We start from the raw sequence: 23,587 nt of genomic DNA, 5'->3' as shown, positions 1-23,587 counted from the left end.
GTTGTTGTTAACCCCTGTTAGGTTTAACAAGTATCTTAAGATATCGATAAAAGGCAGAGGCGTAACCACAAATGAACGTCATTTAGAGAATAGTATATAGTAAACAAAAAGAGAGAGAGAGAGAGAGAGAGAGAGAGAGAGAGAGAGAAATAAAAATGTAAAAAATAGCAATAAAATATTCCCACTTTGTATCTGTTGTTGCGAACAGCCCAACAGGCAACTGACACTTAACGACGACCGAGGCGCTAGCTGATTCGTATTACAAGAACGCCGGATTAAGAGACATCACAATAATCAGTTTATTCTTGCGTTCATTTTCATTGTTATTAGAGTTTTTAAATGTTGCCTTTCTAAAATTCTGGAATTTTTCTTCGTAGTGATGATGAAACTGAAGAAGCTTTGAAGAGATTTTGCGTCATATTTTCTACAATATTAAACAAGTAAGAAATGCGCCGAAGTTTCTTCGGCGCAATCGAGTTTTCTGTACAGCGTATAATGCTGTCTGAAACTTTCAGCCACGGTCCGGTGGTGCCCTGTGTTGTTGGTACCTATAGCAGTGCCAGAAATACGATTATGGCTAAATTTAACCTTGAATAAAATCAAAACTACTAAGGCTAGAGGGCTGCAATTTGGTATGTTTGATGCTTGGACGGTGGATGATCAGCATACCAATTTGCAGTCCTCTAGCCTCAGTAGTTTTTAAGATCTGAGGGCGGACAGAAAAAGTGCGGACGGACAGACAAAGCCGGCACAATAGTTTTCACCTATAGAAAACTAAAAATCATGATTTTCTACTAAATTGTTAGGCTCTTATCATTTTTATTATTAGAACTCCTCTCTTCTTCGACTAATTCCGCAATAAATGTAAACACAAAAGATATTAGCCACTGTTTTCATGGAAGGCTTAGAAGAAAGTTTTTGTGCTACCCTATGGCATACGCTTAAATTTCTTTTTTTCCAAGATTTCGCATCTGTTTTTTATCTTTAGGAGACAAATATTCGAAATTTTCGAATGCCATGCTCAAGGTTGCCATCTGGAAACGTTGCTTGGTGCAATCATGAATGATTTAAAGTAATAACTGTTATTTATTAGAGTTCAGCGCTGCATTTGTGATATTCGGTACAAACTGTTAGGATTTAATTGAGTATTCACTATGAGATTTGGGAAGGGAAAGAGCCGGAAGTTCATGGCAGAGAGAAAGTTAGGCATTCTTTAACAAAATGTAATAACTGGCACATCCGCGTGCTCAACTGACACACACACATACTGTATATATACAGTATATATATGTATATATATATATATATATATATATATATATATATATATATATATATATATATATATTATACATATTGCCATATACATACATACATACATACATACATACATACATACATACATACATACATACATACATACATATAGACACATATACGTATCCCCAAGAACGTAGACTGAACAACCAATGACGATGAACACTTTCATCCATTATCATTTCCAATCCCTGTAGAAATTGTTCCATAGAATCTTACTCGGTGGTTCCGTCATTGAATGAAAGATTTTTTTATTTACATCACTGTTTACATATTTCACTTAAAATTCATATGACATATTTATTTAAAAAAATAATAACTACGCATAAGTGTACCCAGAACACTTGAGGGTTTACACCCCCGATGTGATGAAACTCATCCTGAAATAAAATACAGAAAGTCGATTCGTAGCTTTTGTGTTCAAAGCTAATATCGATTTGGTCGCAGCGTATTTTCGTCATTACATCACAAAGGACTGGATACTGCAGGCAAGCGGACGGGCTCTCTGATTGCTGCTTAACGTCAGTTCGCGCGCAATCGTAGTTTGGTAGTTAAAGAACGCTTGAAAATCCCACTACGGAAGCTTCGACGGAAGTCGAATATGCAAATGTCGTCAGTGTAGTTTCCTGTGTCTTAGAAACTGGTGATCAACGCTACGACTTGAATCATTTAAGTTTTTCTTTAGTTACTTTTTGGTTTAGTTCTTCTGTTCTTGATTAAAGGTAAGACGAGTTGAGTGATTTCTGTTGGATGGTCAAGTACAGGGAAGAAACGGAGTTTGAGTTTGCGTTGAGTTTGTTGTTGCAATGTATTTTGTGGGCTTGTACAGAAACGAAGACTCATATTCAATTATTCAGTCTGAAAATCTTATGTTTAGTGAGGTGCATTGAAGGTTTATGTAAATTCGAATATCCCTATTACTATGGTAGGTACTCAGTCGTTTGGAGGCTTTACCCTTTCTAAAAAGAATCTTCATTTTTGGTTTATAACAATGTTGATTTTAATAAGTTATTCCCCGTAGGGTAATAGTGCCGTCAGTGCACCTCATGCGGTGCAATGTACGCCTTAAGGATGTTTGCGACGTCCCTTCGGCCCCCAGCTGCAACTGCTTTCATTCCTTTTATTGTACCTCCGTTCATATTCTTTTCTCCATCTTGCTGTCCACCCTCGACTAACAATTGATTCGCAGTACAACTGCGAGTTTTCCTCCTGTTACACTTTCTACAGTCAATTTCCGTTTCAGCGCTGAATGGCCTTATTGCCCCAGTGCTTGGCATGTATGGCTAAAATCTATGAATCAATCAATAGGTAAGTTTTTGTTAATCATTTATTCTAGTCGGCTTTTTTTTTCTTTCATGGTAGTAGTTTGTAGATAAAAATTTACTCTTGGCGAATGTTTGACTGGGTTGGATTTTAAACTTTCGTAAAGTTAAATATGCTTCTAAATGAGAAGTCATATTTACGTTGTGACATTAGTACTTTTCAGAACGAGTTTGCTTAGCTTGGGTTGTCTTGAACAGACAAATGGTCGGGAATATTATGATGTTGTGGGGTTGGGGAGGGTTATTTCTCCCAGATGTATTTTTAAAGTTAACCTTTCGTAGGCGGTCTAAAAATACTTGGAGGTCTTGAACATTCCCATTAAGTCACGGCTTTTTGTGTAAAATTTGAAGCCCTTGGTGCGGGAAGGGTTTTCAGTTTAAATCCAGATTGTTTACGAAAGGGCTTCATTGGATAAATAACTTTTAAAAGGTATTTTATTTCTCGTTTTCATCAGTGCCTTAAAATACTCATAGATTTTGGATATGGAGTTTGAATGTCTTCAAATGTATTCAGATGTTCAGTGTGTGAAAAACTGCAATATTATTTACATTAAAACTTTATTTTTTGATTGTGTTCACAGAATTTTCTTAATGTTCGGGAAATATGACTGCTGATGTTGGTTCGTTTAGTTTTGAGTTGACTGTTAGCCTAAGTTCGTTAGTTAGCTGACTTTTGCTATGCCTAAGTAGCCTGTGTGTTGAATAGTTTAATTTGCTCTAGCTTTCTAATTAATTTAGTTTAACTTGCTTTTGGTTTCAAGTGTAATAATATCCATAACACAATTTTTCAATGTATCATAAGTCATGCAGAGCTTTTTTTCATACATAACTTATAGCTGTTTTTTGGGTCATGGTTAACTGGTAGGCAGTCTTTGTCACTTTACCTGTCATACGTAACTTGTTGGAGGGGAGATTTTTTTTATGTGGTTGATATATTCCTTTTCTCTGCTCTGTAGCCATTAAACACTTCACATTCCGCATGTTGTAATTTAAATCGGATAGTCTAAATTGTATAATTTTTGAAGGTGAAATCTAAATCTTGTGTAACATGAATCCCCGATCCAAAAATTTAATTACTTAAGACTTATCACAAACACTTCCTTGATCTGAAATTAGGTGCTTTTGCAATCCTTACCGTGGAGACATTAAGCTTAAAGAGTATTTCAAACATGGCCGATAGTTTGTCCAGCTCAAGGTTTAACCTTGAAATCCGAAAGGCTTTTGTTCGCCTCTAAGGTTAGGCCTCAGTGTCTCGAAGTTAGGCCTACTCTTCATTCTCTAAGCCTACAGCAGCAAGGGCAGCAATCAGTTTTGACCTTGTCGTCCTCGTTTATCTGGTTTTGAAACCAGATCCGCTGTCTCCAGGTTGTTCTCTGTCTGCAAGTTAGACCCTTGTAATGTTTCTCGAGGCCTCGTGTTCTGTGTAGTCCTTGTTTATGCTTATTAATTTGAGAAAAGCTCGAACAACATTTCAATATATGGTTCAGATGTGATTTTGTTAAATGGTATATTTTATAAGGGCTTTTGATCTTCATCTCTCATTCTCTTTAATTAGACCTATGAAAATATACCACTTTAGTAATATCTCTCATTCTCTGTAATTAGACCTCTAAAAATTAGATCTATGAAAATATACCACTTTAGTAAATTGGATACATCGTTCATATTTTTCATTATTCGAACTTGTGAATTGCCTGTCACAGGCCCCCGTATGGAGTGGGCGATTTTGTGACGGTCCGTATGGAGTGGGCGATGGAGTGGGCGATTTTGTGACGGTTGAGTTATGCCTATACGGTGTTAGTCTTAATTACCGGTTTTATCTGAAATAAACCGGATTATGGTCCGGTAATTTTCATCGGTTTTAGTTTTGTTTTACGAACGAAACTTAATTTCGCTAGGCTTTTACTTTGCCAACTTAAAAGCATCCATCTACAGCCTTCACAGATCTAGTTATATGGCAATTTTGTAGTTTTGTGAAACCAAACTTTACAATGTAACTTTGGCCGAGCGTTTGGAATGCGTTTAGATTGTGCTTTAGAATGAATCTTCTACTATTCAGACTTTAATAGATTAAACATAGACCAGAGCAATTCCACGGTGATGGCGAGCACGGTAAGATGCTCCAGAGGTCCCTTGGCACCTCTCCGGGAGGTAATTTAGCTGCTGAGTAAATGTCAATGTATGTGTAAAAGTCTTAGGATTGCTATTATAACTTTCTGCAGTCTACCGATAATCGTCAGAGATTAATGTCTGGCACAAGCCCAACATCCCTGGCTCTGGCCCCTACACACGAAAAGTTGCGTGGACTGTTTTTTTTTTTTTAATTTAAATAACTGCCTCAATACTTCTTAAGGACGATATGATGTAAGTATGATTTAAGTTTAATAGTTTTAAAGAAAGAAAAACAGCAGATATAATGCCTTAAAATTTCTTTTAAATCTCTGATGGCACCGAGGGTCACACGAACAAAGAAATACGGGACAGATCTGTTGTTTAGTGGTCAAGGTTAGTGTCGAAAGTAAAAGCTGGTTTGACTCCGGTTCTGAGGGAACCTTGGTTGCATAGATGTAGAGTTTGGTTTTTTATGCGTGAGTGGTCCTCGTAGTAACTTTTGCGTGTTGAAAGTAAACTTCCTGATTAAAAAGTAATTAGTTAAGCGCAATAGTTTCATTTTAAGCGTATACAGACTGCCTTTAGCAAGATTAATGCCGAACGGTTTGCATTTTAGATCGCAGAAATATTTTATATTAAAATTCACTAATACGATTGGTATAGTGTACGTGACTACACAGTAAGATTGCGGATTTTGGAAGGGTAATTATATTAAAAGCGGATCACTATAATCCCCCATGAAGAGGCTGGCTAGATCTATAATGTACCAGTGTGGTTGTTATGGCGTATCGCGAGTTCTGAAGCTGACGGCCCCTCTTAACTTGTAGCTTGTATAAGGACCCTTGTTGAGAGGCTGGACAGGTTTAGACTAAGGTAAATTTATATGTTATTACCGCACACTCCTGTTGTACAGCTTGAAAAAAATATGGGCTAATAAAGTTAACACATCGTTCTTGGCTTTAATGTGTTTACGTGGTGTATCCTAATGTATACAAAGTATAATTGAATTAAAAATTTGTAAAAAAAAAAAAAAACTCTTCTAGGCTTAAAGACATCCGTTAATAGAATGGATACATTAAACTGTGTCGACAGAAGTTTGGTGCACTAAGGTTATCAAAGACTGCTTAGAGTGAAATAATACAAAAGTCCAGAGAAACTCTTCAGTATATGAAAGAAACAAAAAAATTTAACCTTTTAAATGCGGTAATTTTTTTTCCGGTTAACGAAATTGATATGTCTCAAGACCTTTAGGTCAGTAATATTATCTTCTAAAGCTGCTTCCGAAAAAAATTAAAAACTTGGGTCGAAAAAAAATATGTAACTTCGGGTCATTAGTCTCGAAAGCCGCAGGTCTTTTTAGAATAGTAGTTATCTTGAGGTATCGTAGAAGGTAGTATGACTACCTTGGTCAAGGTTTAAAAAAAAAAAAAAAAAAAAACCGAAACCAGTCCTGACCTTCGTAACATTTCTTAAAGCACTGAGAGGTCAATCAATCTGACTTGACTAATTTTTTTTAAGCCATAGAGGTCAGTCGTGACTTGTTTGAGGAATTTTTTTGTTTTCAAACCGATCGTAGCTAGTCTTAACGTGATGTATTTAAAAAAGATTGCTTAGGTCTTGACCTGATTTTGATTTTTAGTTTTTTTTTGGTAAAAGGTTTTTTTTTGGTAAAAGAGGTGGCCTATCTTTAAGCAAGGTTTTACACCTATCTTTGGTACCAGAATAAGGTCTTGGTACAACCCTTTTCATAAATTTCAGCTGAAGGTAAATGCTGGACTAACTTTTATAAATTCAAAACTAGGAAAATTAGTCTTTATTATGTTTTAGTTGTGCAAGTAGTTTTTCTAAGGAGTTTTACTAAGCTAATTAACTTGTATTTTGTCATCTGACTAATAAGCAACTAATTTGCAACAGAACGTTAGTAAATGGGAATTTTAATTTTACCCTCAAAAGATAGTTAAGACTTTGAAACCTGAATGGAGTTACTTAACTTTTGTGGTCATTGTTGTGAAAATTTCGGTTGTGTAAAGCTTTATTCATTTTTTTCCCTACCGACTAATTTTTATTCATTTTTTCCCCTACCGACTAATTTTTTTGACAGTTTAGAGAAACAAAGCAGCTTTAGGTCAAGGGCACCTTGATGCTGAAGCAATTCATGAATTGTTTCGGTCTCATTTCCTTTACATAGTCTGTTTACGGTATCATGAAAGTCTTCGTACGTTGCACAAAAATTTTCATAACTCCCAGCACACTCGAAGTATAGAACAGTTTAGTTAGACATACCTATTCGCATTAGATGTAAGTTTTGTATACTTTTCAATTGTGCTAATACATGAAAAAGTAGGTATTTTTAGTCTCCATTCAGGAGACTAGAATTGCCAGACTCTTCAGGGAGTTGGTATGGGGCGAAAGGATGATCACTTATAACCACGGGCCCCTCCCCCACCTCACCCCCTATCCAATCTCCGGTTAAGGACAGTTCTTTGCTTTCGTTATCCCGTCGTGGAGAGGAATTTGGTTATGTGTCTGCTGCCTTGAGTTGCCAACGAGCTTTAGAGTAAAGCTGTTATCCTTCACAACTGACACAAAACGAGGATATTTCTTCATGACAAAATAATTAAAAGTAGCCAGCTTTGTTTCGCGGAACTTTAAACTCTCTTAAAAATTCTAGTTTATTAGAAATTTGACTGATTACGTGGGAGCTTTCTATGGGCGTCAGTTCGTTCGTATGTGCTCTGCCAGACAACTGTGGCTGACGTCGGAGAAAGTGGTCACAGGACAGTGACGTGTGGTGTGAAGAGTTAATTGGTCTAGCAGTGTTTAAAATACATAACAGTATTATGTATTGTGTATATGGTAAGAGACTTAAATATGCTGATCACTTTGTCTTTGAGCCCTCGTATCGTTGGAAAACTATAAGTGCTGATTCGTGTTACTCATATTTTCCTTGACAGCTTTGGGTGTCTGCCTGTATGCCGAAGGTATTAAACTTTTGAAAGTGGTTTCCCTGCTAGGGGATTAGTTTACTTGGCAAACGTGAATGTACTTTCACTAACGAATTTTGCAAAGTCAGGTGGTGGTGATTTTTAATAACTTCGACAATGAAGGTAGGAAAATATAGCTGGGGTTTCTTGGTGTGTAATATTTTAACATGATGAACCTGGCGAGCTACTGTTATTGTTATTGATTCGATAAAAATTTTAGGGTAGCTGAAAAAATTGTCTAGTTCACAAGTATCAGTATACTTCAGTAGGCTTAATTCTGATAATTCTCGTGTCGATAGAAACTTCGCGTATTGGCATGTAGTGGAAAACGGCACGAGAATGAATGATGGATTGTAGAATTAATATAAAATACTTAGATTAGTAGGCCAGGGGAGTCTCCAAGTCTTAATGGATATTTTTTTTCTACCTTGTGTTTCTTGGTAGGTACGTTCGGTTGTGTCCTAACTTTTAATAGGACTAATAGGATTTAAAGGCCTCTGTGGATATTTTTAGGATTTATTTCAAGGTGCCAGTAAATTTTTAACTTCGTCACGGTTAACTCTTTACTGCGGTTTGTTGTATACTGTTCATGCTGTGTCATTGTTTGTGAGGGAAGGTTGGAATTTCTCTACAAGAACAGTGATTGTAAAATGGGGGCGTGGGTTAGGCCTACCCAGCTTCGTTAGTCCTTGCGTCATTAAAAGGCTCTTACTTTTTATTCCCAAGATCTACTTGTAATTGATATTATAAATTTTTACTATAATGAAGTGTTAGTGTTCACACAAGTCATTGGGTTTACAGGTGAAATAGTAATTCACTGTTCGAAGAATAAACACGTGGGAGGTGAACGACCCATGGACTCGAACAAGTTTATGCTCTTGGCCAATCTTTTTCTGCCCTGTCGTCGAATGTCTTTAAAGACTGTTCTTGTCGCCTTGCTCATACCTAGCACTTTTCTTACGAGCAGTTTTTATCTTGGCACAGCTGACGTTGCTAAATATTTTAAGTAGCACGTCTTTACCACATAATTCTTTCTTTACTATATACTGAATTCTTCCTAAATCTCGAATAGTGTAGAACACCACTAACACAAGCTCACCACATTGACAAATATACCCGCGTTTTAAGTTTGGTTATCTAAATACTACTTTAACTAATAGTACTGAAACTATTAGTCTTTTACTTTTGAGGAATTTACTGTCGTCCAGTCCGGACCTGGCTTTAAAACTGTCCCCTAGAAAGTATGAAGTTACGTAAGGTCTAGACTTGGCATCCCAGCACTCGAACGTTGACTATTTTTAGATTACACGAAAGTGGTTTATTTCGAACGCTTAATTAAGATTTATATCAAAGAAAACAAAACTGATTACTAGAAAGCCCTCTACCTTACTAAGTAGTCCTATCCCTTAAACGACATATTGAGATAAATAGTTTTGCTGTGACGTGTCTCTGCCGTTCTAAATTTCCCACCCGTTCTTAATTCCCGTTCGCCTTATGGCTTCTCCCACCTTCACTAACCTACTTGGCACACGCCAGCTCCTCTGGCTGGAAGTCCTTCTGAGAACCTGCTTTGATCACTGTTAAGAGAATGTTGATCTTGCAACTTGTTGCGTTGCAGGTAAACAGTATTGTGTAACGGCAGGAAGGTCGATGGAAGAGGCTGGGAGGGGTGGGGGCGACGGGGTTCGGTCAATATTATGGTGGTCCCGGTTTTGTGTTGCAGTTATATTAACTTCACTTCATATATGGACCACTCTTAACCTTCAGCGCTATGCTTCACTATAGGGGGACTCCTGTAGAGAGAAAATATAGCCTAGCAATAGACTTCAGGCTGCTTTTCATTGGTTACTTCGATTGTTAATGATTTATACATTCATCTGTGCTTTCCTTGCTGGAACGTATATTTCTAATTTATACATTCACCTGTGCTTTCCTTGCTGGAATGTATATTTCTAAAAGTTAAAGAACCCAACTTTTAAATCGAGAAATTCTGAAATCCAAGATAGCTTTCGTGAACATAATTTGTCAGATTTTTTCTTTTTACTCCGGATTGTTTAGAAAGACTACTTTCAGTGCATGACCTGTTCATTGCGGTGTCAAAAGTGATAACTAAATCGAATATTTGCTCGTGTATTTAGTAAAAACTTTTTAGCATTTGAAATATTTGCTCAGTAGATTTAGTTAATTTATTGAGTTTAGAGTTTTCTTAATGGTGAATTAGTGTCCAATTTTTTCTACAGTTAATAGATTTATTGCACCCTTAATTTTTTTACTATAATAAATTTTCAGTAATTTTCCTCATCTCTTTATAGTACACTTAGGTATATGATTTTCATGAATAGTTTTATCAAACTACTGTATCGTTCTGTTTGATTTTTGTACTTTAAACCTGAGACTCATGTTTATAGATTTGAGGAAATAATGACTTGAGCAAAGGATGACAGGTGTTAAAGTGCAAACACATTACTTCGTTGAAAGGCATTCGGGTCGTTTCGGCCGTAAGTCATTTCGGCCGTAAGCACGTTTACGTGCAAAATGGGCGCCGTGTTTAGTACCAGCCCCTTGGGGATGTACGTAAAACATGAAATAATAATGGTAAATACCATAAACATAACGTCTTGCATTGTTTTGGGTGTTACGTCCTAAAGTGACTTACGGCCGAAACGACCAGGACCGGTTGAAAGGGAGCTGCGCCGTGAAAATATATACTTATACTAATGAAATATGTAAATGGATCTGCTACACCAGGTTTTTCTGTGAGATTGCGCTTGTTTAACTACAGATGGCCCTGACCTGGTGGCTATACAGATGAGATCGTGAACCTGTTGGCCAGGTGAAGGGGACAAACCATAAGCTATGCGCTTTAGTATATTCAGCAGACCAATAACCAGGCCAAGGATAGGTATATATATAGCTCTGCTACCTTGATTTAGGCAAGAGTTAATGTATTACCATTTGATAGGTTTGTCTGTCTTATACGTAACTTACATAAACGTTAATTTTCAGGTAGATACTGTGATCTTACTTTGTTATAGTAGATTGTTCTGAGTACTGTTTCTAATATCTCTCTATCTGAATCTCGATTAGGCTTTATCTCACGTTCTGTCGGGCTGTCTCAGAAGGCAAACTGAATCTCTGTATCCCATCTCTGGATTGTTTCAGTTTATATATTTATGAAATTAGCTACAGTTTTCAGTCCTAGCTTAGATTTGTTTAGCTTTAAAAGTACAGGATGTACGTACAGAGTTATATTTTTTGTTGAAAGTTAACTTCTAAAGGGTGAGAATATTCAGGTTACGCACCAGGGTTAAGAAAAAATTTTCTCGGGAGTCGCACTGAAACCGGGAGTGACGGTAGGCTTAGAGGATTTTCTTTCACTTTTGGAAAATTTGGGAATAACCATAATCCTTTATGAATGTAATTCTAGCTAGTCTTTCAAAAACTAAAATTTTAGACAGTTTACAGATACCGAAATTAGAACTTCAAATGATAAGCATTCGAAGTGGTATGTGTGAGGATTTTAAGTTTCCAAGACGGAAGTGGAAGAGAAAATTGCCCGGAAGATCTAGTGTGTTGGTTTGAATGGAGGGTCCTGTTAAGAGGGAGTTGAATCTTAGAAATACTTAAACGTAGCATGGGATTCAAATTGCATAATGAGTTATAAAACCCTTAAATCTGTACCATAACTATTTTACTAATTGAAAGCTTTGTAACGTAAGTCTTGTAATCTTGGCAAGTCATAGCCTCTACTGCAGTTTCAATCTTTGAATTTGACTGGAGAATTTCCTGAAAATGAATCTTTGCAAAATTTTTTAAGTAGAAAAAGCCAGATCCATACCATGTTGTGTAGCATTCTTAGTGCAGTTGAATTCGTAGTTTTGACACTGTGACCTTAAGTCTTCAGGACTTCTATATGCTGCTATGAAGATCTGCAGTTCTCGTTCCCATTGCTACCCCGACTTTAGGCCTCTGGCAGTCCATGGCTTCTTTATCACCTGAAATATATGAAGCAAAGTGATCACTGTATGGTGCACAAGAGTAAAAACAAGGTTAGGTGCAGAGCTTGGTGCTACTGCTTTCTCAGATTAATTAAAATGACTTAACTAAAGGTTTAGTGAGACTAATCCACTAATCCTGATACAGTTTTAGGTATTCTCACTGGCTTACAGCAGTTAATTAACTCTAGTTTCTCTTAAGGCTCCTAATTAAATTTTATTAACCAGAAATTTCTACTTGTCAAGATTTGATTAGCAGACAAATATTGTAAATACTGCTTATCGCCCAACATTATTTACCTAGGCACTAGGTAGTTTACAGTGAACAGAGGAGTTAGTTTATACTGATCAAAACTACTGGGGGGGTAATCTTTATATTAACTGCCTGTTCTCGTTGCTCGTAGTGTCTACTTAAACTGCTAATGTAGTTCTAAATAAATGTACCAGTACAGCTTACAACACTTAGAATTATTTTAAAACAATTTGGTACATGACTGTAATTTGTTTGAAGGGCACCTCCCCCCCCGCAACCAACCCCTTTGAAAGATAGAGGGATCACAAGCTAAGTACTATGGATCGAAAAAGATTTGGCTTTTCTGTTAATACACAAGGTATGTCATGCATGTAATGTCAGTTACCTGCAGTAGAGAATATAAACTCTTCAACTGTGTAGAGTTGGGGGGGAAGGGGGTACTTAACTGATAATGCTCTTAGAAATTTAAAGAGTACTTCAGCTATTGTATAGGCAGGGTGATGTATGTTTCAGAGAAATTATCTGCACTTTCACTTGTTGAATTGAATACAGAATTTAGGCCAGAGGCCAAGCACTGGGACCTGTCATTCAGCGCTGAAACGGAAATTGACAGTAAAAGTTTTGAAAGGTGTAACAAGAGGAAAACCTTGCAGTTGCACTGTGAATCAATCGTTAGGAGAGGGTGGAAAGTAAGATGGAAAAGAGAATATGAAAGGAGGTACAGTAAAAGGAACAAAAGGGGTTGCAGCCAGGGGCCGAAGGCACGCTGCAATGAACCCTAAATAATGCGCACAGTGCGCCGCACGAGGTGCACTGACGGCACTATCCCCCTGCACTTTCACTTGTGCCTCGCTTTGCCCTGTTCAGAGTTTTGTCTGCAGCCTTTGCTGGTTCTGCTTTCAGTAAAAGTAAAAAATAAAGGTGTATTGAGCATTACTAAAATGCTATCAACACGGTTTGGTTACTATTCAGCCTGAAATGTAAATTACTGAAATACTTATTTATGAAAACCAATTTAATATTTTGTATTAATCTGTTTGTCTAAAGGCATCTAATTTAGTCTTGCCATAACTTCAGGCTGTTAATTGTGCATCAAACCTTATACATTGTTTGATATTTAAATTTTCCGTTAGTTTGGTAAAGCTTTGCTGACAATCTCTCCAAAGGCAATAGGCTTAAGTCTTAATGAAACTTGATAGGATTCCAGAAATCTTTTGTTTGGAGCTTGTTGGAGGTATTGGTTGCAAAGCTCATTCCCCTTGTCGTAAGGTAACTACAATCCTATATAACGTGTTTTTCTTAAAGGAAAATTTTTGTCGGTATTGACATTTTTATAGGCTTTGTCCATACATTGGGGCTGTCGCAATTCATATTACCACTAATGAATACTACTTTTTCCACAGACGCAATGGGTAGCCCATACGGAGCTTGCGATGACTTGTCTACAGTACTGGGAGAAGATGACTACGTATGTACCCTTCCCCCGCCTGTCTTGAAACTGGCTGCTAAAGATCTATGCGAGGATGAAGTGTCCAGGACAAATGGCCTTCAGCAAATGAGGGACTACATCCGGAGAAACCCAGCCATCACAAAATGCAGGCTTGGTAAGAGGAGGTTGTTCAGGTTCCGGTAGTAGAAAATAGTTAAGTAAATTATTTTTAGACCACGAAGCAACAAAGTAATTTAAAGTTATTTAAAGTTATCTTGGTTTACGTGTTAGATTTAAGTATAATAAACTAAATATTAGTTCTTTGGCTGCCATTCTGTATCAGTAAATGGAAGGGGCTAATTTATAATTAAAGGAAATTAAGTTTGAACAGTACGGAACTTCTGAAGGAAGTTCTATTGTTTCAAGAAATTAAACTGGCAAGAAATGTTTGGCCCCAAATTGAAGGTTAGCTGGCACTTGACCGATTTTAAAGTGGTCAAAAACTGTAAATTCACGTTCCTAAATGCTTTTGGGGAGGGACCGGGGTCAAAGGCTGACGAAAAACCAGTACTAGGAAGCAGCACCAGTTTTAATTTGGTTCTGCATTAGCCTCGGTAACTTATGCAAAGCAATTGTTTGCTAAGCGTGTCTTAAGTTGATTCCCCTTTTTCAGTCTTAGTTTTATGTTGTCACTGAATTTAGATAGTGTCTTTTAATCACTGACCTTGGGTTTTATTTTAAGTGGAATGCACAAGTGTCTGGTTCAGTATTAAATTTAGAAACTACTCACTTTACTCTAAACGGTGGTTGAATATAAAATTTATTTTTAGATTTAAGTTAACGTGCCATAACTTGTTGCAAAATCTGGATGCTTGAAAATCTCTTTTGTATATTGAAAGTAATTTCAAAGTTTTCTTAAAGCTCTATTAGTAGTAGGGTTAATTTGGATTTCACTCCATAATTTAATCTAATCTTGTTTCTGTATTAATCTTAACCGTAGCATTTAATTTGTCACAGCCGTAGTAAGTTTTATCTAAAACCTAGCATGAAACTCCTCAATTTCTCTTCCAGACGCGAACTTCCTTCTCCGGTTTCTTCGTCTGAAGAAATTCCGCATGAAGGAATCCAAGGAGTGCCTGGAGAAATACCTGCGCATCCGCCAGGAGCATTCAAACTGGTTTTCACGTTTGGACATCTGTGACAGGATGTTAGAGGACCTCATCGATCAGGGATATTTCTTCGCCCTTCCGGAAAGGGACGAATCTGGGCGCAGAGTGTTCTTCAGTGTTGCAAGTAAGATTTAAAGGGAACTGATGATCGTGAGCGGTAAATTATCTCGAAGCATTCGCACTGTGTATAAGTGATCAGGCAGTCTTCAAGGGGGTAGATTAATATAGCTTTTAAAACCTTTAGTCACATTAATCACAGCTAAATATTAGCTGCATATTTGTAAAAGAGCAAGGAGCCACAAGGGTAACTTTGCATTACTCGATACTTTTTGTGTGAAAGTAGGATTTTAATTGAAATTATTTTAGTTTTGTATAAATAGTAAGATGTGACAATTATTCTTACTAGATGAACAATAAAACAGTTTAAACAAATATGCTATGCAATAACTATCTGAGCTGATTGTGTATAGACTGTGGTCTAACTGAAGGCATTGGTTATTTTTAAGCAGTTTAGGAATATCTTCTTAGTGAGTTGACTTAGTGCAAATGCTTGCAAGTGTATTTGACAAAAGATCTTTGTATAGTTACGGGTACAGATGCTTGTGTAGAAATAAACTAATTTAAATCTTAACATTCTCGCCAAAGAATAACTGTTGTAAGCAGAAGACAGATATTGTCTTAAACATTCTCGCCAAAGAAAAACTATGTTGTAAGCAGAAGACAGATATTGTTTAAGTTCATACATACATACATAAAAGCCATGGACTAATATGCGATTCTGTACTAGTTATGTCTTGACACTTGTGTACAATAACCCCTGCACTTCAAGCCTTCCTACATACTTTGTCGAATAATTCTTATAAAACCATTCTCTCTCTCTCCCAGGCAAAATGGATCCTAACAGGCATACGACAGCAGATCAGGTTAGAGCAACCATGATTGGGCTTGAATCCTTGTTGGAAGACGAAGAGAATCAGGTGAGGGGATTCACTTATATATTCGACGAGAGGGACGTTGGCTTGAACTTGATATGCCTATGGACTCCAGCTGAAGTCTCCAAAGCTTTCCAGTGCTGTGAGGTGTGTATCTGGGGTAACACCTGAGTTTGTTACTTTGTTCTGTGGTAACATTCAATTTGGGAATCTTGCCTAGTTTAAGATTAGCTATCACAGTGGGTGGGTTTTTGACCTGGTAGTGAGCTTTGAAAAAATTTGTGCTTAAACCAGATGATAGCGGTTTTTGACATAGGCAAGTGCGAATGGAAGTGTTGGGTAGTTTCGGTACAATGAAACTATTTGCAAGGAACACGAAACTGAATTTATGAAACTTGAAAATACTGAAGTTTAATCTAGTAGTTTTGTAGTCTTAACTAATAATAAGTATGCAGTTCTTTGTTATCTGCAATACGATTTACTTTTGAAAGTATCACTTGTAGTAGCTTCCTTAGCTTCAAACTTTGCTTAGGAAGATAGTTTGCTGCCAGGCACAGTATCAAACAAGAGCTGCAGAAGCTATAACGTTCCATTAAAAAAACTACTATCCCTATAAACTTCATTCTAGTTTTAACTAGTTACTTTCTTTCAGAAAACCATTCCAGCCAGACACAAGGAAATCCATTTTGTCAATTTGCCTACTGCTCTCTACGCAATTTTTGAGTTCTCCAAAACTCTCCTTTCAGACAAGATCAAAAGCAGATTCCAGGTAATTGTGAACGACTGCTTGGTGTTCTCAGTGAAATTGTGGCTGTTAATGTTATCAGAAACTACTTGCCAATGATTAGTATTAAAGAGTAAATCAACTAAATTGGCCGTGTTTGAAGATATTCTATGGTTTTGTACTGTTCATCTTCTCCATGGGTTTTTGTGTTAATATAAGTTCTCCATATTATAATGACCTATATAAATATATATCAATCTTTATTTCGGAGAGTTGAAAATCTTGCTGAAATTTTCTTGCAGGTTCATAGTGACGAGACTAAGCTTAAGAAGAAAGTGCCAACGCATATCTTGCCCAAAGAGTATGGAGGAACTGTGCCAATGGCAGAAATGATCAGTAAGCTACTTTTTTATAGTATTTCTGTAAACAATACCTAATCAGGGAGGACAGTTGTTAGTTTTTCTTCCATGGTAGATGGCATAATAAACTTAAATACAGAAACAAAACTACAGTAATTAAAAAGTATTAAGCCTCCAGTGGGATAACTGAAGGTTCAGTGGTGTGAACATTTGATACCACATTCTAACTCTTTTCAACTTTACTTTTTTCCGTCATGAATGTTGTGGTGGTTTAGATAATTGCTCTAGTCTAGCATTCGGTGTTCCTTTTAAGATTCAAAAGCCACAGTAACCTAGCCTTAAAGTGCCTTGTTCTCTACTGCAAAGTGGTACAGTTTAGTTCCTAAGTTTTGAAGGAAGTGAAACCTACGGCTTTAGGAAAGCCATTTTTAATGTTTATCGGTGCGAGATATGCATGCTCTTTTGACCGTTTTGTGTGAATTTATTATTCCAAAGAATCTTAACAAGTTACACTCGATATTATTTTAGTGATTGGTGTTTTGGTCCAACCTAATCTGAACTTTCCTCTGAACTTGCCACATGATAGTATATTAACCCTTTCATACTTTCAGAAATGTACAAGAAGGAACTAGTGGCAGTGAGGTCGCGACTGCTAATGATGGACCAAATGGCCATAGAGGAGGAGAAGAAGAAAACAAAGAAAATTGATAAAGCTTTTGAAACCATTCAAAAGAACTTCAGGAAGCTTGACATAGACTGAATTTGTTTAATGTTAAGATTATTTCAGTTTGTAGACAAGACTGCAGAATAAGAGTTTGGTATGTAGAGTATGTGAGCATTGCTGTCAAATATTTGCAGGCTAGCGCGTGAATTCATATAAGTACATTTTACTGAGAGAGCTTCATATGAATTAAAGAACTCTGGAATCTGCAGAGCATAAATAGGAGTAATGGGAGGAGCGATGTTTATTTGCATAGAGATCAGTATGTGGTTAGGTTGGACACTTGGCTGAAGTTCTTAAGTTTTAGTCGCCAATATTAGAAGACAAAGCGTGGAACTAATGGAAATCTGTGTTCAGACTGAGGGGAACTGAAAACCTTGTAATATATTAGTGTAAATTTAAAATTTAACTTGACCCAACGGTATTTAACATACTTTTATAATGGATCGAAGCCGATTGTCTTTGTAGACTCTTGTATAGAATTTTAATCTTGTATAGAATTTTAATGTAAGTTTTTAATGTGACAAAACTAGTAATAGCTTCCAGATTTTTAAATGGCATATACTCTGGATTATGTAAGTGCTCCACCCCACACTGCCTTAATTGTTTGAGATAGTACTGTTGTACCGAAATGTAGTGAATTAAGTATCAAATTAAGAAGTGTTGTAAAATCATTAAGATTTGCTCAAGGGTAAGGTTAATAAAATACTGTTTACTCTTGCAAGTGTAACATTCGACTAGTTCGACTGGGATGAAGTGGCTCTTTTCTCAAGGTTGAACATAGCGTAGACTGAAGATGTTTCCATCTTGGGCTTGACAAAGAACCTGTATGCAGATTGAAAGGCTGCAGAAAATGTGTAAAAAATTCTAACTCGTAAAGTGCCATTTACCAACTCTTTCATATTAGGCAAACCTTGGTACAGGAAAAGCTTGTGTAAATTGTGAAAGCCCTTCAGTTGTACAGTCGTTGCAAATGTCTTTCATGGGTTATAATAGTCCCAGCAACTTCAATAATACACTATGAACTCTAGTCAAATGTTTTGTACGAGTTCTCCACACAAATAGCAGACTATTAAAGATTTTTGATAGTTAAGGAACATTTCAAGGCTGAATGTACACTGATTTTGTTGGAAGTGAATGGAGTTATTTAACTCTTGGTATTTATTTGTAGTGTGAATGGCATTTGATGTAACAGATAATTTAAGTTAGGAGTCTCCTGTCTTGTAAATACAGTGTGATGAATAAAATGATTTTGTAACCTGTTTTCTAAATTAATAACATTATGAAATGCTGTTTTTAAACTATTAATAAAGTCTTGAAGTGGTTAAATTTGTTTTGGCCACTGTTTTAAACTCTTGTAGCAATCTGTAATTCTCAGCCTAGGAGGTAATTTGAAGAAACTTCTATTAAAAAAAAACTGTTTCATGTGGCATGTAGAACTGGATACAGTGAAAGTTTAAAATTTCTTAATTGCATTAAAGTCTTATTCTAGATTTCGGATGGTGGGAATCCTAGTACTACAGGATAAACTGCACTAGTTAAGCAACCTCTTGCCCCAGATGCCTGAATAAGAGTATTTAGTTCAAAGTCAAATTTAAATTAAGCTTTGCAGAACCTGCTACGCAGAGGCTTGGTGAATTAAATATAAAATGGGTAATTGGTTAGTTATGGTAGACAAATTACTGATACTGGAAGGCCAGGTTATAAATCAGGCCAGGTTATAATCCAAGAAGAGGCTCTAAGAAGAAGAATAACTTTATTTAGTTGGTGGCTGAAGAAACCCTGTTAAACAACCAATTTATAAGGCTGCTGAATATTAGCTTTTCTGTTTCTGAAAACTTTAGAATAGTAATTCAGAAACATAACCATTCTCTTGACTATATTTGGAATGGAAAAGTTTGTTCGTGATCACAAACCTTAAAAGACCAGTGTGTATTTGAGATCTAAACAGGTGGTTTTACAAAGTTTCTGTAAGTGCCCCAACATTCGTGAAAATGGTTTAGTAAGCCATTCTCACTATATATTAAAGCTAACGCTCGACTAGATTAAAAAAAAGCTAAAGACAATTTTGATACTATTACTAATTTTAACTTTAAGTTTGTCACTTTAAATTTGTCTCAAAGTGCTTGGGTGTTTGGTTTCAGAGAACACGGCAAATAACTGAGTGGGGCAATCATTGACCAAGTAAATCTATTTTACAAACTCTTGCTGAACTAAACTTAAGTTACCTTACTTCAAGTGCCAAACTAAAACTACAGACCTGAAACTTTATAAGTTTATTTTCCGACCTAGATTCCTGAACCAGCTCCGACCTGCAAACAAGTTACTAATGCGCAGTGAAAACTTCTAGCAATAGACTTCGAAGTTGAAGATTGTTACAATAATCATAACTTGCTTGCCAGAAAAATTTATACTATTGTGACCAGACCTCTTAAATTTTATTTTATCAAAGGCGTTTTAGTTTCTTGAAGATATGCTCTCTTTATGGGCATACGGAATGCCAAGGACATAATTCATTAGAAACCGATCTGAAAGTGACTCGAATCTAATAATATACTTGAAATAACCCTCACGACAGGTGGAGAGCTTTAAATTTTCATTAGTCTGGAACCACTAGTTAAAACTCTGAAAGGTAACCTCGAGATTGTAATTTAAAAAAAAACTTCGACCTCTGAAGATGGGCCGTGCAGGACAGTTTTGACACCAACAGTACGTAATACAGATGACTCTGAGAGTTTACCGTTGAACTTGGAACTTTTTTTCAGTTAAAAGGCAACTACACGACAAAAAAGGAAAATGAACGCAGCATTATTTACAAATACCAATGGGACTTGAATACTTATGCCAGTGCACAGCCTGCTGAGAGATAATTTAAAGCTGCTTTAGACCTATAAAGATAAACCCTGAAATTAGGTTTGAATAGCAATCCAGGAAAAAGGTTTAAAAAAAAACTTTGCTCTGCTCAAATTCATTCTACCCTGTAGTAAGGGACATCCCGCATAACACAATCAATGCATGGTTAATTACAAAAGTCTCCCACAGCCAATTTGGTGGAAAATTAAGAGGCCCTACACTGATTTAAGTATCTTTTTCTATGGAAAAGACCACTAGGGCAGGTGCATGGGGCACTTGCCACTTACAGCAGAAAGTACCAAGAGGGTAAATATATTAAAAGCAGGCCACACAATACTCCATTCCCAATAACATGGGATACATGCCTGTAGCATATATGCCACGCATGCTACAGGCCTGCGTCCGAAACATGACTACCTGAAAGGAGACAGATACCATCAACGCAACCACTGATATACTTACACCTTTGTCTGTGCCTGTAACTAAAACATTCTTCTTGCATACCTTCCTGTTGCTATCAACAGAATCACCTACAAAGCCAAATCGTCAAATTCTAAAGAAAAGACCGCAGTCTGACTGCATGGAAAAAGTGTCGAGTCCCTAAAGATAAGCTTAAACACCTACTCATGCTATTTTGTCACACTTGAGTGATACACATCCCTCTTAAAAGAAAAGCAAAGCAGAGATTGTTTAACAAATAGATTCTAGACAATTGTTTCAGTGATCTAGATGTAGTTTACGTGAAAAATTATGGTTTCGAAATCATCAAAATTAAGCAGTGACGAATTACAGTGACCGAAAAAACACTAATCTAGGGATAGTTTAGGTGTAGAATTATGGCTGTTCACTATCCTTGAATTAGTTCACCACACCCTAGCAACACCACAAGAGGTTAAAGGGGGGGGGGATACTAAAAAATGTGAATTGGGAGGAATGGAATCTGAATTTCAACACAGCAGAGGAAAAGAGGAAATAAGCTAAACAGTAAAATAGCTGAGGAGAAAGGGTAAAGATGTAAAGTTAAGTATATCTTAGTTTAACCAGACCACTGAGCTGGTTAACAGCTCTCCTAGAGAGGGCTGGCCCGAAGGATTAGATTTATTTTACGTGGCTAAGAACCAACTGGTTACCTAGCAACGGGACCTACAGGTTATTGTGGAATCCGAACCACATTATGACGAGAAATTAACTTCTATCACCAGAAATAAATTCCTCTAATTTCATATTGGCCGCTTGGAGAGTCGAACGCTGGGCCAACAGCGTGCTAGCCGAAAGCTCTACCTTCCCTTCCAATGAAGAACTGGGTAAAGATGTAGAGCGGCAAAGCACACAAAAGATGATAATGGAGAAATTAAAGTTGAAAATAAACAAGATACCAGAATAACCGAAGCATAACAGAGGAAACAGCTGAGAAACATAGCTGATGAGGTTAAAAGGACCATTAGGAAGATGAAAAATGGAAAAGCCCCAGGAACATCCGGAGTAACAAGTGACTCAACAAATGCAGCAAGAGGCAATCATCAATGAGCAAAGTCGAATGCATTGTAGTATAATTATGAAAACCTGACAAAGGAAGAGATAGGACCAGAATGGTGGAAAAAACTTTTACATTAACAGTATACAATAGAAACGGGGAAAACCTGAAATGTGGAGATTTGAGAGGAAATAAACTACTTGAGCATGCTATGAAAATACTAGAAAAGGTGCTACAGGAAAGGCTACGAAAGCCTGTTATTAAAAAGAATAATTGTCAGTTTCGCTTCATGCTACAGTCTTGACACTGCAGCAACAACAAGAAAGTGGAAGAGGAAGAGATTACATCATATACTTAAGGAACCTGAAAAACCTTTTGGCAGAGTAACGAGACAAACAATCAAATTGGTATTATGATGGCAGAGGGCACCGGAAAGACCCACTAAGCTAGTGATGTTCCTTTACGATGACAGTACATCTACAGCAAAGATATGGCAGATGTAACAGGAATTTCAAAAAAATGTTGGTGTTCATCAAAGATTAACACTGAGCCCTCTCCTGTTCATCATAGCAATGGAAGTGGCTACAAATGATTGTAAATAAGAGGGATCCTGAGAGCTGATTTATGCAGATGACCTAGTGTTAACAGCAGAAATCTGAGAAAGAGTGGTGGAAAATTTTAAAAGGTAGAAGAATAGAATGGATAGAAAGGACTGTTAGGAACAATCGTTTGTTGATTGTTCCTTGGTGGATTGTTGCCTCCTTTGGTTTCGTGCTAGTTGACGTCTGTCATGGAGTGCTTGACAGCGTCAGTCAGGTTCGTAACAGCAACAAGCCAGGTTCTGCAAAACGACCGATGGTCAGGGCAGCAGCGAGTCTGCTGGGGTAGCAGCAGTATCCGTAGAGAGGTCCCGGCGGCAGTGGAGAATTTTTGAGGACGGATGGTTGCCGTGTCGGCTCTGTCTTGGTCGTTATTGGAGAGGACGTCAGCAGAGCAGCGTGGAGGTTGTTTTGGCTATGATGGTTGTCATCGAGCCAAATGTGTTTGAGCCGTATCGGCGCTGTCTTTGTTGTCCCGCAGTGTTCCTGTGTTGCAATTACAATAACTTTTCGTATTTCGTGTGATTGTTTATGCCTTGCTGACTGTATTTTTCATATGATTTTGTTTTTCATTTTTATCTTTAATGCCTTTGTTTATGATCCGTTTGTTCAAATTTATTTATTTGTAATGGTCATTTGTGCTTTAATTGCTGTCATTATTTATTATGTATATTTTGGACGATTATTTTTACAAAATTTATGAAACCTAATTCTTGTTCCCATTTTAATGTTTTTTTATTGTACTGGCAGTTTCATTGTTTACTTTGATTTTGCTATATGGATTTTATAAATTAACAATTGACTCATCTGTAAATATGTACTGATATAACTTTATTGTAAAATTAATTTTAAGAACTTTTTCGTTTTGTTCTGCTCCTCCCTCCTTTGTTTGTCACCTCTCGTCAGTCATTACAGCCCAATTGCTTGTTTATTTTAAAGAACCTGTCGATCTCGAGAGGCGAGATCGTAATAAGGACTGAAAATCAACAAAGAGCAAAAATGCACGGTTCTTGTTGGAAATGTGGTGGGGTGAACTCTGTACAGAGCCAAAATGTAGCAGAGGTGCTCTGAATTACAATACTGTATATAGGCGGAGTAAGATATTTTCAATGCCTGAAATTTATTGTAAGTATAAATGGAGGAAGACAACTGTTATAATTGACAGTGCAAATAACATGGAGAGAGAGACTTACGATGGGTACATCAGGCGTGTATTATTCTATCCAACAAAAATATGCGCACTGACTAGGAAAATCATATAATGGAATTCATGAACTGAGTACAGAGTACTCCATTATGAATCAGAAGGCTGTAGTTGTAAGAGGACTGAAAAAAAAAAAGACT

At 36.9% G+C, this 23,587-nt stretch overlaps 1 protein-coding gene across 3 annotated transcripts in view; it reads left to right on the top strand.

Moving 5' to 3' along the window:
• LOC136849726 (clavesin-1) overlaps nt 1-18,575 on the top strand; it is a 25,073-nt gene extending 6,498 nt beyond the window's left edge. The window contains exons 1-7 of one of the 3 annotated variants that reach the window (XM_067123102.1): nt 1,777-2,039; nt 13,387-13,587; nt 14,484-14,705; nt 15,467-15,660; nt 16,166-16,282; nt 16,540-16,633; nt 17,208-18,575. In XM_067123102.1, the coding sequence (XP_066979203.1) occupies nt 13,392-13,587; nt 14,484-14,705; nt 15,467-15,660; nt 16,166-16,282; nt 16,540-16,633; nt 17,208-17,356 (972 nt within the window). In that variant the 5' untranslated portion in view covers nt 1,777-2,039; nt 13,387-13,391 and the 3' untranslated portion in view covers nt 17,357-18,575. Of the gene's footprint in view, nt 1-1,776; nt 2,040-7,480; nt 7,608-13,386; nt 13,588-14,483; nt 14,706-15,466; nt 15,661-16,165; nt 16,283-16,539; nt 16,634-17,207 lie in introns of those variants that run through there. The other 2 variants (XM_067123101.1, XM_067123103.1) reach the window with 2 other exon arrangements.
• The last annotated feature ends 5,012 nt before the right edge of the window (nt 18,576-23,587 follow it).

The sequence above is a fragment of the Macrobrachium rosenbergii genome, chromosome 21 (genome assembly GCF_040412425.1).
Source record: "Macrobrachium rosenbergii isolate ZJJX-2024 chromosome 21, ASM4041242v1, whole genome shotgun sequence".
In the NCBI taxonomy this organism is placed as follows: domain Eukaryota; kingdom Metazoa; phylum Arthropoda; class Malacostraca; order Decapoda; family Palaemonidae; genus Macrobrachium; species Macrobrachium rosenbergii.
The sequence above is the reverse complement of the archived record's forward strand: the minus strand, read 5'-3'. Positions and strand labels throughout refer to the sequence as shown.